Here is a 14,622-nt window from a genome sequence, read left to right on the forward strand (position 1 = left end):
GGTTCAAATGTGTTTTCATGGTATTTGAAGGAGCAAGAATTAGTGGCTCAATCTTTTGCTGAAGTTGTAAATTTTGCAGCTAGTTTAGCTGTTAAGCAAGCTATTTAATTGACAAAAAATATAAAAGATGTAGGAGAAAAGAAAAAAGAGACAATAATATTGTTTGTTGACAATAAATTAGTTATAGCAGTGATAAAAAATCTATTTTTTCATAGCATAACCGAGCATATTGCATTTAAATATCATTTTATTTATGAAGCAATCGAAGAAGAAAAGGCTGAATTGAGTTCTACAAATTAGAGGAGCAGGTGGCTGATATCCTCATAAAAGTATTGGCAAATAATAAATTTCAAAGCAAAGAAATGCACAAGGAGTTCAAGTTCAACATATTACGGGGAAGAATGTTAACATGTTGTAGGGGTGAGAAAAAAAAAAAGACAAACCAGTTAAATAGAGAAAACTTAAAAAAAAAACTGAAAAAACTAAATTATAAAAAATTTGATTATAATATTTTTAAAAAAATTAGTTTTGTTTGGTTTTGGTTTTATAAGTCTAAAATAAAAAAAATTGAACTGATTTATTTAAAAAATAAATCGAATCAAAAAACCAAACCGAACTGGAAAAACCAAGTAAAAAGTCCAAAAAACAATTTAATTTTTAATTTTTAATATAAAATAACCAAATCAAACCGAATTAAACTAAACCGAACTGAAACTGGTTGGTTGGATTTTGATTTTTAACTTAAAATAATCAAATTAAGCTGAAACTAATTTTAATTTTTTTTATAAAATTTTAATTTAATTGTTTTTATAAATAAAAACTAAACTGAATTAAAATACTCACCCCTGGAATATTGTAATTAGTCAAGTTATTGTGACATCTATTTAACCATGACTTTGGTTAGTTGACTAGTGTTAAGTGAAAGTAATTAGAGTTTGATTAAAAGATGAATTAAGATGAACAAACGTAAGGCTAAGATATGTCGATGTTTTGTATATATATGGCGAAATGTTCTGGGGATGTATGAGAGAGAAAAGAAAACGAGTGATAAGTTTCTGCAGTGTTTTTTTCTCCCCCTATTGATGTTATTCTGCACAAAATTGCTTACTTTTTTTTATTATTATTCCTTAAAGACTTCATTTTTTATTTTGTTTTGACCTCACACAAGCTAATGACTTAGCCAACATTTCCTCTTACACTGTGTTGATATGGATGTTGTTTCCATTCCAGCATCAATGGAGAGAAACTCTAGGCTTTTTAGCTTTCAATCAACAGCCCGAAAATTTAGTGCCAAATCTGACTTCTGAAGGAACATCAGAAGGGTGCTTTTAAACAACAAGAGATCCAGGGGACTAAAGAGACAAAAGTTTTGACATAAATGAAAAGCTTGCATCATTTCATGAAATATCTTCGTGGCCAAAGTTTTACGAATTGCTCTACAGCTATGTCAGTGTTTAAAAATAAAGGGGTAAATGCTCTACAGCTTTTTTTAACAATAACCTGTGACAAAATAAATTAGTTGGTGACCCATTTTTCAAACTCACTAGAAACAGCAACGCTTTTCTTTAGCTTTTTAGTCTCATGATTAAGAAAGGATTTAATAGTCAGTAGTACCATGATGAGTCAGAGGCTTTAATGGATGCAGATAAGCTGTTTAGCATGTGACCAGCCAAGAGTCTCACAAGATCCAAACCATCTCCTTGTTGACATAAATTGTGGTAGTAGAGGCTTATCAAAAAGCAATAAATGCTCAACCATGTGTTTTTTTCTAGAAGCGTTGTGATGTACCCTGGAAGACAACCATGGGATATGACATATGAGTTTGTCCAAAATCTTGTCACTAATCATCCATGCCTCCATGGACACCAAGAGAACTCTCTTTTCCAATGCCATTGGACTTTTCATGGCTTCCATTCTGTTCGCATCTTGTTGTGGAATTGACATCATAAATCAAACCCACTTCATCTCAGATAGCAAAAATGAATCCCTCATATCCTCCAATGGAAATTTCAAGCTAGGCTTCTTTAGTCCAGGCAACTCTCCAAGCCGGTACGTTGGAATATGGTTCAACAAGGTCTCGAAACAAACTGTTGTTTGGGTTGCCAATAGAGAAATTCCACTTGAGAAATCCGCTGGCATTTTCAAGATTGCTGCAGATGGAAATCTGGATGTTGTTGATAGCAAAGGAAGGACTCCTCTTTGGTCCACAAACATTTCTATGCCAAATGCCAACTCATCTGCCAAGCTCTTACCTTCAGGCAACCTTGTTTTGGTGGTTAAGAACAACTCAGGCAACTCTGAATCCATTGTATGGCAAAGCTTTGATTATCCTACTGATACTATCTTGCCTGGAATGAGATTCGGCTTGAACCGGGAAACTGGTTTAAATCAATTCCTAACTTCATGGAAATCAAGTGATGAGCCGGCACCTGGAGATTTCTCATTTGGGCTTAACCCAAATGGTTCACCTCAGTACTTCTTGTACAGGAATCTGGCTCCATATTGGCGAGGTGGACCATGGAACGGTAGGAGCCTGAGCGGTACACCTGATATATCAACCCGGGTCAAGAGCAATCGTGCAGACTTCAACAATGAGGCTGGTTTGTTCAACTATAGTTTTGTCAGCAACAAACGAGGAACTTACATCACTTTCCATCTAAGAAACACTTCTGTTTTCTCTTCACTAGTGCTAGAACCTACTGGCATAGTTAAGCGAGTCACTTGGCGTGAAGATAGCCAGGATTGGGCTTTGTTTTGGCTTGAACCTGATGATTCATGTGATGTTTACGCAAACTGTGGCTCTTATTCTATGTGCAACTTCAACAACGCAATAAAGTGCTCATGCTTACCAGGATTTGAACCTCTTTCACCTCATGATTGGCGTACTAGATGTGTAGAGAAGAGAAAATTCCAATGTGGGAAGGGTGCAGGAGAAGGGTTCTTGAAGATGGCTAATGTGAAGATTCCTGATGCTACCAGGACCCGCACTTACACGAATTTGAGCTTGAAAGAGTGTGAAATGGAGTGCTTGAGGAGCTGTAATTGCAGTGGATATGCTAGTTTAGATATAAATAATGAGGGACAAGGCTGTTTAGCTTGGTATGGTGAGCTAAATGACATGCAGCAATATACTGATGAGGGACAGGACTTTTATCTGCGAGTGGAGGCAGGGGAGCTTGGTAAGTAGTGCAATTAGTAATCGATGTGCAAATACTTTGGTCTGATTAAATTTTTCAGATGACATTAGTTTTTCTATAAGCTGATATGCTCATATTTTTCAGCTGCATATGCAAAGAACAGCTCAAAATCCTCCACGGCTACGAATTGGATAGTTAGAGTTGTCATTTTGTTTGCTATTGCGTTGCTGCTTCTTTTTGTGTTAATTTACCTTCACTCTCGAAAGAGACGTGCGAGAAAAGGTAAGAAATCCTGAAAACAAGATTCTTAGGTAGGATTCCTTTTCAGGCTGTTGAATTACACAGACAAACCACAGTATTAGGCAGCACCATAAAAAGTAATTAACCTCCATTTCTTGCTAATTACACCTATCTGCATCATGAAATTAAGCTCCATCTCCTTGATTTACCACAACCATATATTCTAATAACCAGTTTTTCAGTTAATTCCACTAGTGCTCTTTAATTTTGTCAGGCTATCTAGAGAAGCGAAGCAGACGTGAGTTGCTATCACTGGATCCTGAAAATTGTATGTCAAATTCTAAGGAACTTACGAGCGCCCATGAGTGCGAAGAGAATTTAAATATAACCTTCTATGATCTAGGCACCATCAGAGCTGCAACAGACAATTTTTCTTCTGAAAGAAAACTTGGAGAAGGTGGATTTGGCCCTGTCTACAAGGTAATTTCTATTTCAATTGGAAAAAGGGAAAGCTCCATTAATTATATTACAATTCACACCATTTCCTCACGGTGCTCTCCAGATGTATGGAACATGGGACGAAGTTTCTACTAAGTAAACCAGCACTTTATGAATTTCTTTCAGGGAAAGCTATCAAATGGAAAGGAGGTAGCTATTAAAAGGCTATCGAAGAGCTCAGGACAAGGAATAGATGAGTTTAAAAATGAAGTTTTGTTAATTGCAAAACTTCAGCACAGAAATCTTGTCAGGCTTCTTGGCTGTTGCGTTGAAGCAGAAGAAAAGATGCTGATCTATGAATACATGCCTAACAAAAGCCTGGACTACTTTATTTTTGGTATGTCTCTGAGACTGTCTAGCAGACTTGATATAATTCCTCAAATGCATTTTCTAATGGAAATGATTATGAAAATTTTAAACAGATAAGTCAAGAAAAGCATCTCTGGAATGGGAAAAGCGCTTTGAAATCATAATGGGCATTGCTCGAGGGATCCTATATCTTCATCAGGACTCTAGGTTAAGAATCATCCATAGAGACTTGAAAACAAGCAATGTTCTTCTAGATGGGGAGATGAATGCCAAAATTTCAGATTTCGGGACTGCAAGGATATTTTGTGGGAACCAAAACCAAGCAAATACAAACAGAGTCGTCGGCACATTGTAAGCACAAGATATCAACGTCTTATGAAGTTATGCCATACATTGTTTCCCAACTGAAGTTCCTTTTATTTGCTGCACTACACAGTGGATACATGTCGCCAGAGTATGCTCTGGATGGCCTCTTCTCTGTAAAATCCGACGTCTTTAGTTTTGGAGTCTTACTTCTGGAGATCATTAGTGGCAGGAAGAATATAGGTTTTTTCAAAGAAGATCTCTCCTCAAATTTGATACGATATGTAAGCCGAACTTGAGCTCATTTTTCTATTACGCAATTATTGTGTCCTCACATATTTTAATCCAAAGTATTGTGAATGATGCAGACATGGAATCTGTGGAAAGATGGAAAAGCCTTGGAGATGATGGACTCATCAATCAGGCAATCATGTCCTAGTCCAGAAGTACTGCGATGCATTCATGTTGGCCTATTGTGTGTGCAAGATTGTGCAGAAAACAGGCCAACAATGTCCGAAATTATTTTCATGTTGAGCACTGACACAACTCTTCCATCTCCAACACAACCTACCTATTCAATCACGAGAAGTCAGAATGATCCCAGTTTTCCTGCTATGGACACAAGTTCTTCAGTGAATCAGGTGACAATCAGTCTTGTGGATGCTCGATAAGCTCTTCTAATAAAGTTAGATGCAGAGTTCATTAAGGATGTGATTACAGAGAATTCAGCAGTCTTGAGGTCTAGGCTTTCTTTTTTTAGATTAACGTGAGTGTCCGGGCCAGCTTGCGCGCACCACGACTAATCCCACGGGCCCTGAAGTTAACGACTAGGTAAGCCTCCAATGGCTATCATATGAGCAACCAAGGACTCGAAACTGAGATCACAAAAGGAGCAAAGTCTTGGCTTTCTTTGTTATATGGGATTGAGTGTTTGTGCAAATGGATGTGGAGATTGTTTTTTCCCTTTATTTCTTTCTTTCTTCCTGCAACTGCTAGAAATTCTGAATGGGGCGAAGATTGCTGTAAAAATCTGAGAATTGATCTCCTAGATTTTCTAACATAATCAACCATATTAGATAATAATTGTCCATGATCAATCAACCACGATTGATGGTCAACCAGAATTGACCATGATCATCAGTAAAAGCTATTTCATTTTTATTTTTTTCTCGTTAGATTAGAATTTCTTTCCTAGTGAAGTTCTAGAGTTCTAATTTGATTTTCCTAGTTAGAAGTTAGACTTTATTTAGTGTAGATTTTTCAGATTAGAAAGAGTCGTTTTAAGCTCTTATATCTCTAGCTTCATATATTAATTTATGAGCAGAGATCAAAATTAATACTATTGACTTCAGAAATTTATTCGAAACCTACTAGTTACATGGCTCGCCCTTCCCCTCGTTGTCAGTTCTCTAGCAGCTAAAAAAAAAAAGAGATTGTGAATTCCATATTTGAAACGTATCTTCAACAAAATTGATCAAAGTTTCTATGCGTCAATATTTGTCAATATTATTAGAATGTTAAAAATACCAAGTAAAAAATTTAAGACAGTTTATCCTATTCCGAAAGTAGCCATCAAAGGTTTTTTAAGTATTCGTATGGCAATATTTTCTTATATAAGAAGTTCAATAATTTAAATTTCATTTAAAAAGAAGAATTTGCTATTATAACCTCTCTTTCTCTTGTCAATATATAGCACCTCTACCAAAAAAAAAGTTTTTTTTTGTTAATGCATTCATTTAATCGAAATTAACAATAAGAATGGTCTACGTATAAAGGTTTATGTTTTATAAATTAAACCTTTTCTTCTCATTAAATCATATGGTTTAACTTGGAGGTTTCTTGAGGTAGTTATTTACTTGTCATTGGCTTCAAATTAGTTCATGTGAAAGATAAATTAATATAACTCAGTTAATTTTAATTAAACAGGTTTAATTATAACTTAGTCAAAACTCGATTTACTTTTGAATTATAAATGTCATTATTTTATTCAATAAAGATGTCTTCAGATATGGGGTCTTAGTACTCCATGGTCACAAGTGGCAGGAAAAACAATGACGACTATGATCAGGAAAGTCCTCAGAATTTGATTGCTCAAGTAAGTGAAATGCAGAAGTTTCCAAATAATGGCTCCCCTAGTTTTTCCTTTTATCATATACTTATCGTGAACTATGATATCTTGAACTTCTATTTCCAGGCTTGAATGAAAGAAAAGCATCGGAGATGGTGGATGTGGAATTAGGAAAGTCACACCCTACTCATGACGTTTTGAAATTCATTCAAATAGGCCTTTTATGTGTTCAAGAATTCCCAGCAGATCGACCAAAAATGTCAATAGTGTTTATGCTTGATAATGAAATAGTCCTTCCGTCTCCTAGCAAGCCTGCATTCACTATCAGAAGAAAGTAGAATGATTCAGACTCGTCAACAGCTAGAGGAGGTACTGCTTCCATAAATGATGGAACAACAACCAAAATCGAAGCGCGATGGAGTCTTGAGGTTCATGTTGTGAATTATAGATGAATTCTTCTTAAAGAAACACCAGAAGTGAAATTTTGATAGCAATCAGAAAGAAAACAAAGCCAATCTCAGGATTGCTTTTTTATGCCTGGACATCTTAGAATATATAAATGAACTGGGAATATGAAGAAGCCAGATTTGGAATTGATCTTTACTGGATATACATTCTTCGACATTCGAAACTCCAACAAGTTGCCAGCTAGAACATTAAAAAAATCAAAACCCTGATGGTTCTATTGAAGAAAAACTTGTTCAAACTTCTTCAGGAAAGAATTTAGTCAAACTCAGAACTTAGCTGACTTCTCAATTTCATAAAATCCTTCGGATAACAAGCTGGAAATAACTCCAACAGAAATCTCTCAGACTTTTCTTCTGGAAAGGGAATGGTTAAGATTCTCAATGCACCGTTTGTTAATTAGTAATGGTAAGGTATTGCAAAATAAATTTTTTAATAGGCTATCTATAATTGTGCTTTATGCCTAAACTTGAATTTTCTGGTAGACAGATTTGCCTTTGCTTTTGGGAAACCTGCAATGATTATAAAGTAGAATTCACCATGTTCACCATGGACTCATTATGTCTCGTGACTCGTGATAAGATCATAAAGGTAGCCTGAAAAACATGAATAAGCTGAAAAGCACTCCTTAAATCATCACTACGCAGAATTCTAGCCACACCAGCTAGTACGATTGCGGATTCTCAACCGTGCGTGTGTTACACTGAAGCTTAAAAAGTCTCCAACTCCTACCATAAATGGCAACACTTAAAAACCAACGAGTGTCACCGGTAGTTTTCATATGTATGGAAGAGGAAAGTCTCCCGTCGAAATCAGTGCTTACATATTCTGTGACCATTTATGTGCTGGTTGGCTTTGTATATCGTTGTGTCATACTCATTTAGAGCGGTTTTAAGGAGTTGAAAACTACTTGGAAATGCACAGGAGCCAACTACTGGGGTGCTAAAGGCGTCAGGATTGACATGCATAGAATTTTTTCACAGGAATCATTCACATATTCGTATCTCACATGAGATATGACGAACTAAAAATTGACAAGATTTGTCTTCTAATGCACAATTAGCTCACAAGAGTTGCGCAACAGCAAAAAAATCTCACTGGAAATTAATTCCTAATGACCTTTCAAGTTGTCATTTATTGCATGGCTCCACTCACTGAGCAACCCCCTTGTCCAGAAAAATACACCTAAATAAAGTGAATAGAAATAAAAATGTATAGGTATGATTTTATTCATGTGGACCTTTCATTAGGTAGCTTCGGCTCCACTCATTGAACCCCAACTACACTAATAATAAATTATTAGAGCAGTTTTTATATGAATAATAAAAGAAAAAATGTTTATTTTCTATTAAAAAAATATTTTTCCCGTAGTAATTAGTGTGAGTTTTTGTTGTCTATTAAATTAAATAAAAATCATTGTGGATAAGCTCATCTAAAAAGCTTTCTAATTCTATCATATAGATATTTATAATATCAGATGGCACTTGATAGTCAATATAATTAATTTGTTTTTGAACTATATAGTTTTATTAACAATTATGATATTTACATAACAACAAATAAATACCTTTAAAATAATATTTTCACGTTTTTAAACACCTTCTTGTTAATTTGTTCCATCTTAAACTATTTCTCTAGCATTAATCATCTACTCAACCTCACCAGCATACGTATAACTGTCACCGATTGCCTGGCTTAGATCAAATCATGAATCCTGCAAAAAAGTCTTTGAGTACATTGTTTCTCTTCCTTGCTTTTCCTTTTTGCTTATCTATTGACATCATAGCTCCAAACCAATCACTCAAAGATGGAGATGTTTTGGTCTCTGTTGGACAACGCTATGCACTTGGGTTCTTTAGCCCGGGCAATTCTACTCGCCGCTACATGGGAATTTGGTACCATAAGGTTTCAGAACGAACTGTTGTATGGGTGGATAGCAAACAGAGTTATCCTGTCAATGGTCCCTCCGGGGTCCTAGCTATCGGCAATCAAGGTAACCTTGTACTTTATGAAAATAACCGAAGTACTGTTCCTGTTTGGTCTACAAATGTTTCAGCCTCGTCAATGACCGATTGCCTGGCTCAGCTTCTGGATACAGGAAATTTGGTCTTGGTTCAACGGGATAGCAAGAGGGTCTTTGGGCAAAGTTTTGAACATGCTACTAACACTTTGCTTCCTGACATGAAGCTTGGGCTGGGCCTGAAAATCGGTTTGAACTGGTCCCTGTCGTCCTGGAAGTCCAAAGATGACCCTGGAACCGGAACCGTTTTCTTTGGCATTGATCCAAGTGGGTTCGCGCAGCTGTTCCTATACAAGGGTCAAACCCGATTGTGGCGGGGCGGGCCATGGACTGGACAAAGATGGAGCGGAGTACCAGAAATGACTCCTAATTACATCTTCAATGTTACTTTTGTTAACAAGCTTGATGAGGTATCTACAGTGTATGGCATGAACTATCCCTCCATCATTTCAAGAATGGTGGTGAACGAATCAGGATTAATGCAATGGCTGACATGAAACGGTCGTGACCAACAATGGAACAATGTGACATCTACAGATAATGTGGCAAAAATAGCAATTGTGATCCCTATCATGTAAACAAGTTCATATGTAAATGTCTACCCGGATTTGAACCGGAGTCAATCCATGAATGGTATATAAGAGACGAGTCAAAAGGTTGCATCAGAAAACCTAATGTGTCCACATGTCACAGCGGGGAAGAGTTCGTCAAGATGGCACGCGTGAAGGTGCCTGATATGTCAATGGAAAGTGTGAACATGAGTTTGAGCTTGAAAGAATGTCGATAAAAGTGTACAAAGGATTGTTCTTGCACTGCTTATACTAGTGCTAATGAAAGTGGGACTGGATGCTTGAGATGGCACGGTGATTAAAGTTGATACGAGAATGTATTTGGAGGTGAGACAGGACATTGACATTCATGTGGATGCAGCTGAATTAGGTACATGTCCAATTCTTCAACTTTTTCTTGTTTATTATCCCTTTGTTAACTAATTAGGTCACTAACTAGGTTTGATTTTCTAAGAAATCTCAGGGACCTGAATTTCCCCGCCAGAACCCACCCCCCAATCTAGGGGGGCTAGGTGGGGATTGAAGGTAGTAAGCATGGGTCCTTTGGTCCATAGGCAGGCCATGGGGATAACATTCATCGCCTACCCTTAACCCTCCAATTTATGCTCTTCCCTTTCCAGAGCTGAATCAGTTTTCTTATAATATATTAGTAGTGATTATAAAAAGGATTATGATCAATTATTTACTGGATAGTTTTAAAAAAACATCAAATAGATGTTTTCTTATTGGTGTTTTATTAAATAATTATATAAAAAATTATTTTAATATTTTTAAATAAAAAATACTTTAAGAAATACTTTGTCTCATGACTAGTTAGCATGCAAGGGCTAAAAAAAAAAGATAAATGATAATACGCTATCTTCCATTGATGTTAGCCATTGTCACTTGATGATTCAGTGATGTGGTTGGAATGCTGACGATACATGTGTTTCTTCGTGTAATGTTGATGGCAAGAATTTACTCTCTCTTTTTTCTCAAAATACAAGAAAGATAGCTTCCACAATGAGCAATATTTTTGTATTCATTAGTAATTTTATGAGCAGACAATTTGATATGGATAGGTCAATAAATATGTTGACACCAAATTGATTGATTAATCAAATGAGTTTGAATTAAGCCATTCAACTCGATATTGAATAGTTGGGTTAAATCACCATATCATTACTGAGTTGACTAGTTTTGTGACGCATGGTCACATATTGCTATTATGGGCATAATCCCACATCTGAAGTGTTACTTTGTCTCATGACTAGTTAGCATGCAAGGGCTAAAAAAAAAAGATAAATGATAATACGCTATCTTCCATTGATGTTAGCCATTGTCACTTGATGATTCAGTGATGTGGTTGGAATGCTGACGATACATGTGTTTCTTCGTGTAATGTTGATGGCAAGAATTTACTCTCTCTTTTTTCTCAAAATACAAGAAAGATAGCTTCCACAATGAGCAATATTTTTGTATTCATTAGTAATTTTATGAGCAGACAATTTGATATGGATAGGTCAATAAATATGTTGACACCAAATCGACTGATTAATCAAATGAGTTTGAATTAAGTCATTCAACTCGGTATTGAATATTTGGGTTAAATCACCATACCATTGCTGAGTTGACTAGTTTTATGACTCATGGTCACATATTGCCATTATGGGCATAATCCCACATCTGAAGTGTAGATGGATTGCAAGTGTGCGGTATATGTTTTTTTATATAAACTTGGCTTCACGTCGCGGGTTAATTTGATAAAATGTTAATCTTGTTTTTGGTTTAAGTGGAATTTTAAATTAAATCAGATAAATGTTAATTTAATATAATTTAGTTAAGTTAATAGGTTAATCTATAACTCAATTGATTCAATAATAACTTATTTTTTTAATAATTTTAAAATGATATTATTTTAATTTTTTTTTAATCTTAAAATAATATTTTAAATTTATTCAAGTCCATTAAAATTAATTTATTCAACTTGAAATCGAAGTTTTTTAAGATATATTTCCACTCAAGATAATTACTCTCATCTGATTTTTCATCTCAAGGAAAAATTTAGAGAAATGAATAGTTCCTCATTAACAACTTAAAAGATTTAAACTTTATCTCGTATCAGTTACTAACTATAGTTATTTTATTTTTACTTTTTAGCTAAATGTGAAAAATCAGGACCTCTTGCCAAGATAGGAATACAAGCAGTACTGATAATATTTTATGATAGTCTTCCTTGTGTATTGGTTTGTAAGGAAAAAGGAAAAAAGGTAAGCAGATCCCTTCAACTATTATACTTAAGCATTAAATTTTCATAATTATTTAGTTTAATTTACATGAACTAATCTATATAATAATTTCCTTATCATTGTTTTAAGTTGTACCAATAATAAGTTTGTTACCATGTTCATTACAGCCAGTGGCAGGAACAGATCTTTCACTTCAAGTTCAAAATGCTTAAGAGACTCCCCGATTAACAAATTTGATGAAGGTAAAACAAGTTTGGATTTACCACTCTTTGATCTCAGTGCCACAGCTGCAGTAACAAATAATTTCTCGGATGCCAACATGCTTCGAAAGGGTGGTTTTGGCTCAGTGTATAAGGTAGCCTGACTTGTAGTTTCTTAAACATGTACCATTACTTCATTTTACATCTTTTGGCTCATTCTTTTGTTAGAAAATGTGAACTATGAGAGCAGTGAATTAAGATTGCCTTTTGCAGGGTCTGCTACATGGTGGCAAGGAAAGTGCAGTCAAAAGACTAACAAAGTATTCTGGACAAAGGATTGATGAGTTCAGAAATGAAGGTGAACTGATTGCAAAACTTCAACGCGTGAATCTTGTCAGGATTTTAAGGTTTTGCATCCAAGGAGGAGAGAAGATATTAATCTATGAATACTTGCCAAATAAAAGTTTGGACTCTTTTATTTTCAATATGCCATCATTCTGCTTATGTTTATCATCAAACTGTCCTATAGTGGATTTTTCAATTTTTCTCGTTCTGTAAAACTTGAACATGCATGCAAGAAACTCTCCATTGATTTGATGAAATTTATGCTTCTTTTGGTGCAAATGAATCAAAAAGTTCACTGTTGGATTGGCCTATACGACACAACATTTTTGTGGGATTGCTCGAGGAATATATCTTCATCAGAACTCCAGATTAAGAATCATCCATAGAGATCTTAAAGTCAGCAATTTTCTACTGGATGCCTTAATGAACCCTACTAGATACCTCAATGAACCTAAAAATATCAGATTTTGGCATGGCTAGAGTATTCAGAGTACATCAAATTAAAGCAAACACAAATCACGTCGTTGGAACATAGTAAGTTTACCATATTTTTTTAATGAACTAGAAGCAAGTACGCAATTGCAAGGTTGTTGGTTTCAATTCTGACGTTATCAATGACACTTTAGATAGACAAGAGAAAATAAGGATTGTCACCAAGTCAATAGTTGGTTATCCACTCATTAATTAGTCATCATATCAATAGTTCTCAATTTTGACCTATAAAAAGAGGCATTTGCTATGCATTTAGACATCTTGGTCTCTAGATCAAGATCATGCTCTTGCTTTCTGAACTCCAGATATGGGTCAAATACTGAACAGTGCTCGGGTTGCAAGACAAATTCGGACTTTTTTGTTGTTGCTACAATTTGGACTTGAAAATGGCCTTTTTAAATCATAGGCTCCATATGAAAGTTGTAGACCTATGTCTTACCTTTCCATCTATATAAAGTAGACCTAAATCCGAGATCTACAGCTCTAGATATGACCCATTACCTAACAATATTCCGACTTGGACTGCACCAACATCTCTTTTCTAAGTTTGGTCATCTCTTTGCCCTTTCAGTTTCAATTCTTAAACTCATCAATCAATCATTTCATTTATGTGATAGGTCTACATTTAAAATGAACATTTACCACAAATTAAAGCTATCTTATATTATTAGATATGTTATTATAAATCATGCTTTAATTAATAATTTATTGATACTTTAACTGCAAAATGATAATATAAAATCTTGATAAGAATACACTTTTAAGTATTAATCAGTTGTCTTGGATGATTTCTTTTCTGAATACCTAACTTATTGACTTCTTATTCTAGTATGCTATTGTAGTGGATATGTGTCACCAGAATATGCAATACAAGGCCTATTTTTAATAAAATCCAATGTATACAATTTTAGGGTTTTGCTATTAGAGGTCATCACTGGTAGAAAAAACAACAGGTTTTATGATGAAACTACTTCTTCAAACTTGGATGGATATGTAAGTAAAACTAGACGATGATTAATTCACACTTTTGCTTGTAACCAAATTTAATTTTCTACTCCAACATAGCATATTGATATGAGATTTCTCTAGGTTTAGGAGCTATGGACAGAAGGCAGGGCCTTGCAGCTAGTTGATACATCAATGGGCAAATCGTACCCTACAGATCAAGTTTTAAGATGTATCCAAATTGGTATTTTATGTGTGCAAGAATCCATATTGGAACAGCCAACAATGTCTAATGTTCTCTTCATGTTGAGTAATGATACAACTCTTCCATCTCCAAAGCAACCTGCATTCATTCTGAAGAGAAGTTGCAATAGTAAGATCCATCAACAAGTTAAGGAACTAATTTTGTAAATAAAATGAACGTCACTATACTTGACCCACAATAGAAACTTAAACATTACTGTCCAAAATAAACATATCATCAACATAGAGACATGCAATGATATAATCTTTATATGTGTGCTTGACATAAATACATTTATCAAACTTGTTAATTTTAAACTTATTTAACAATATAATCTTATCAAATTTTTCATGTTATTGTTTAGGTATTTATTTCAAACTATTTAATGATTAGATAAGCTTACAGACTTTCTTTTCTTACCCATTAATAATAAATCACTTGGGTTGTTTCATGCAAACCTCTTCATTAAGGTCACCATTTAAAAAAAAAAAATATTTTACATTCATTTGATGTATTTCAAGTTTGTTAATAGTTGCAATGGTTATTAATGTTTATATGA

At 34.8% G+C, this 14,622-nt stretch overlaps 1 protein-coding gene and 1 pseudogene across 1 annotated transcript; both read left to right on the forward strand.

Annotated features, from left to right (window-relative positions):
• The first annotated feature begins 1,497 nt into the window (after positions 1 to 1,497).
• Positions 1,498 to 5,570, forward strand: LOC105114600 (receptor-like serine/threonine-protein kinase SD1-8). The gene is made up of 8 exons (XM_011011193.1): positions 1,498 to 3,179; positions 3,282 to 3,419; positions 3,652 to 3,857; positions 4,002 to 4,212; positions 4,298 to 4,535; positions 4,621 to 4,771; positions 4,856 to 5,226; positions 5,385 to 5,570. Exons 1-7 carry the CDS (start codon positions 1,817 to 1,819, stop codon positions 5,156 to 5,158), a joined length of 2,610 nt encoding a protein of 869 aa, XP_011009495.1. The 5' UTR covers positions 1,498 to 1,816; the 3' UTR covers positions 5,159 to 5,226; positions 5,385 to 5,570.
• Positions 5,571 to 8,727: 3,157 nt separating this feature from the next.
• Positions 8,728 to 13,888, forward strand: LOC105114612 (G-type lectin S-receptor-like serine/threonine-protein kinase RKS1; annotated as a pseudogene).
• The last annotated feature ends 734 nt before the right edge of the window (positions 13,889 to 14,622 follow it).

The sequence above is a fragment of the Populus euphratica genome, unplaced genomic scaffold, assembly GCF_000495115.2.
Source record: "Populus euphratica unplaced genomic scaffold, PopEup_1.0 scaffold549.1, whole genome shotgun sequence".
Lineage (NCBI taxonomy): Eukaryota > Viridiplantae > Streptophyta > Magnoliopsida > Malpighiales > Salicaceae > Populus > Populus euphratica.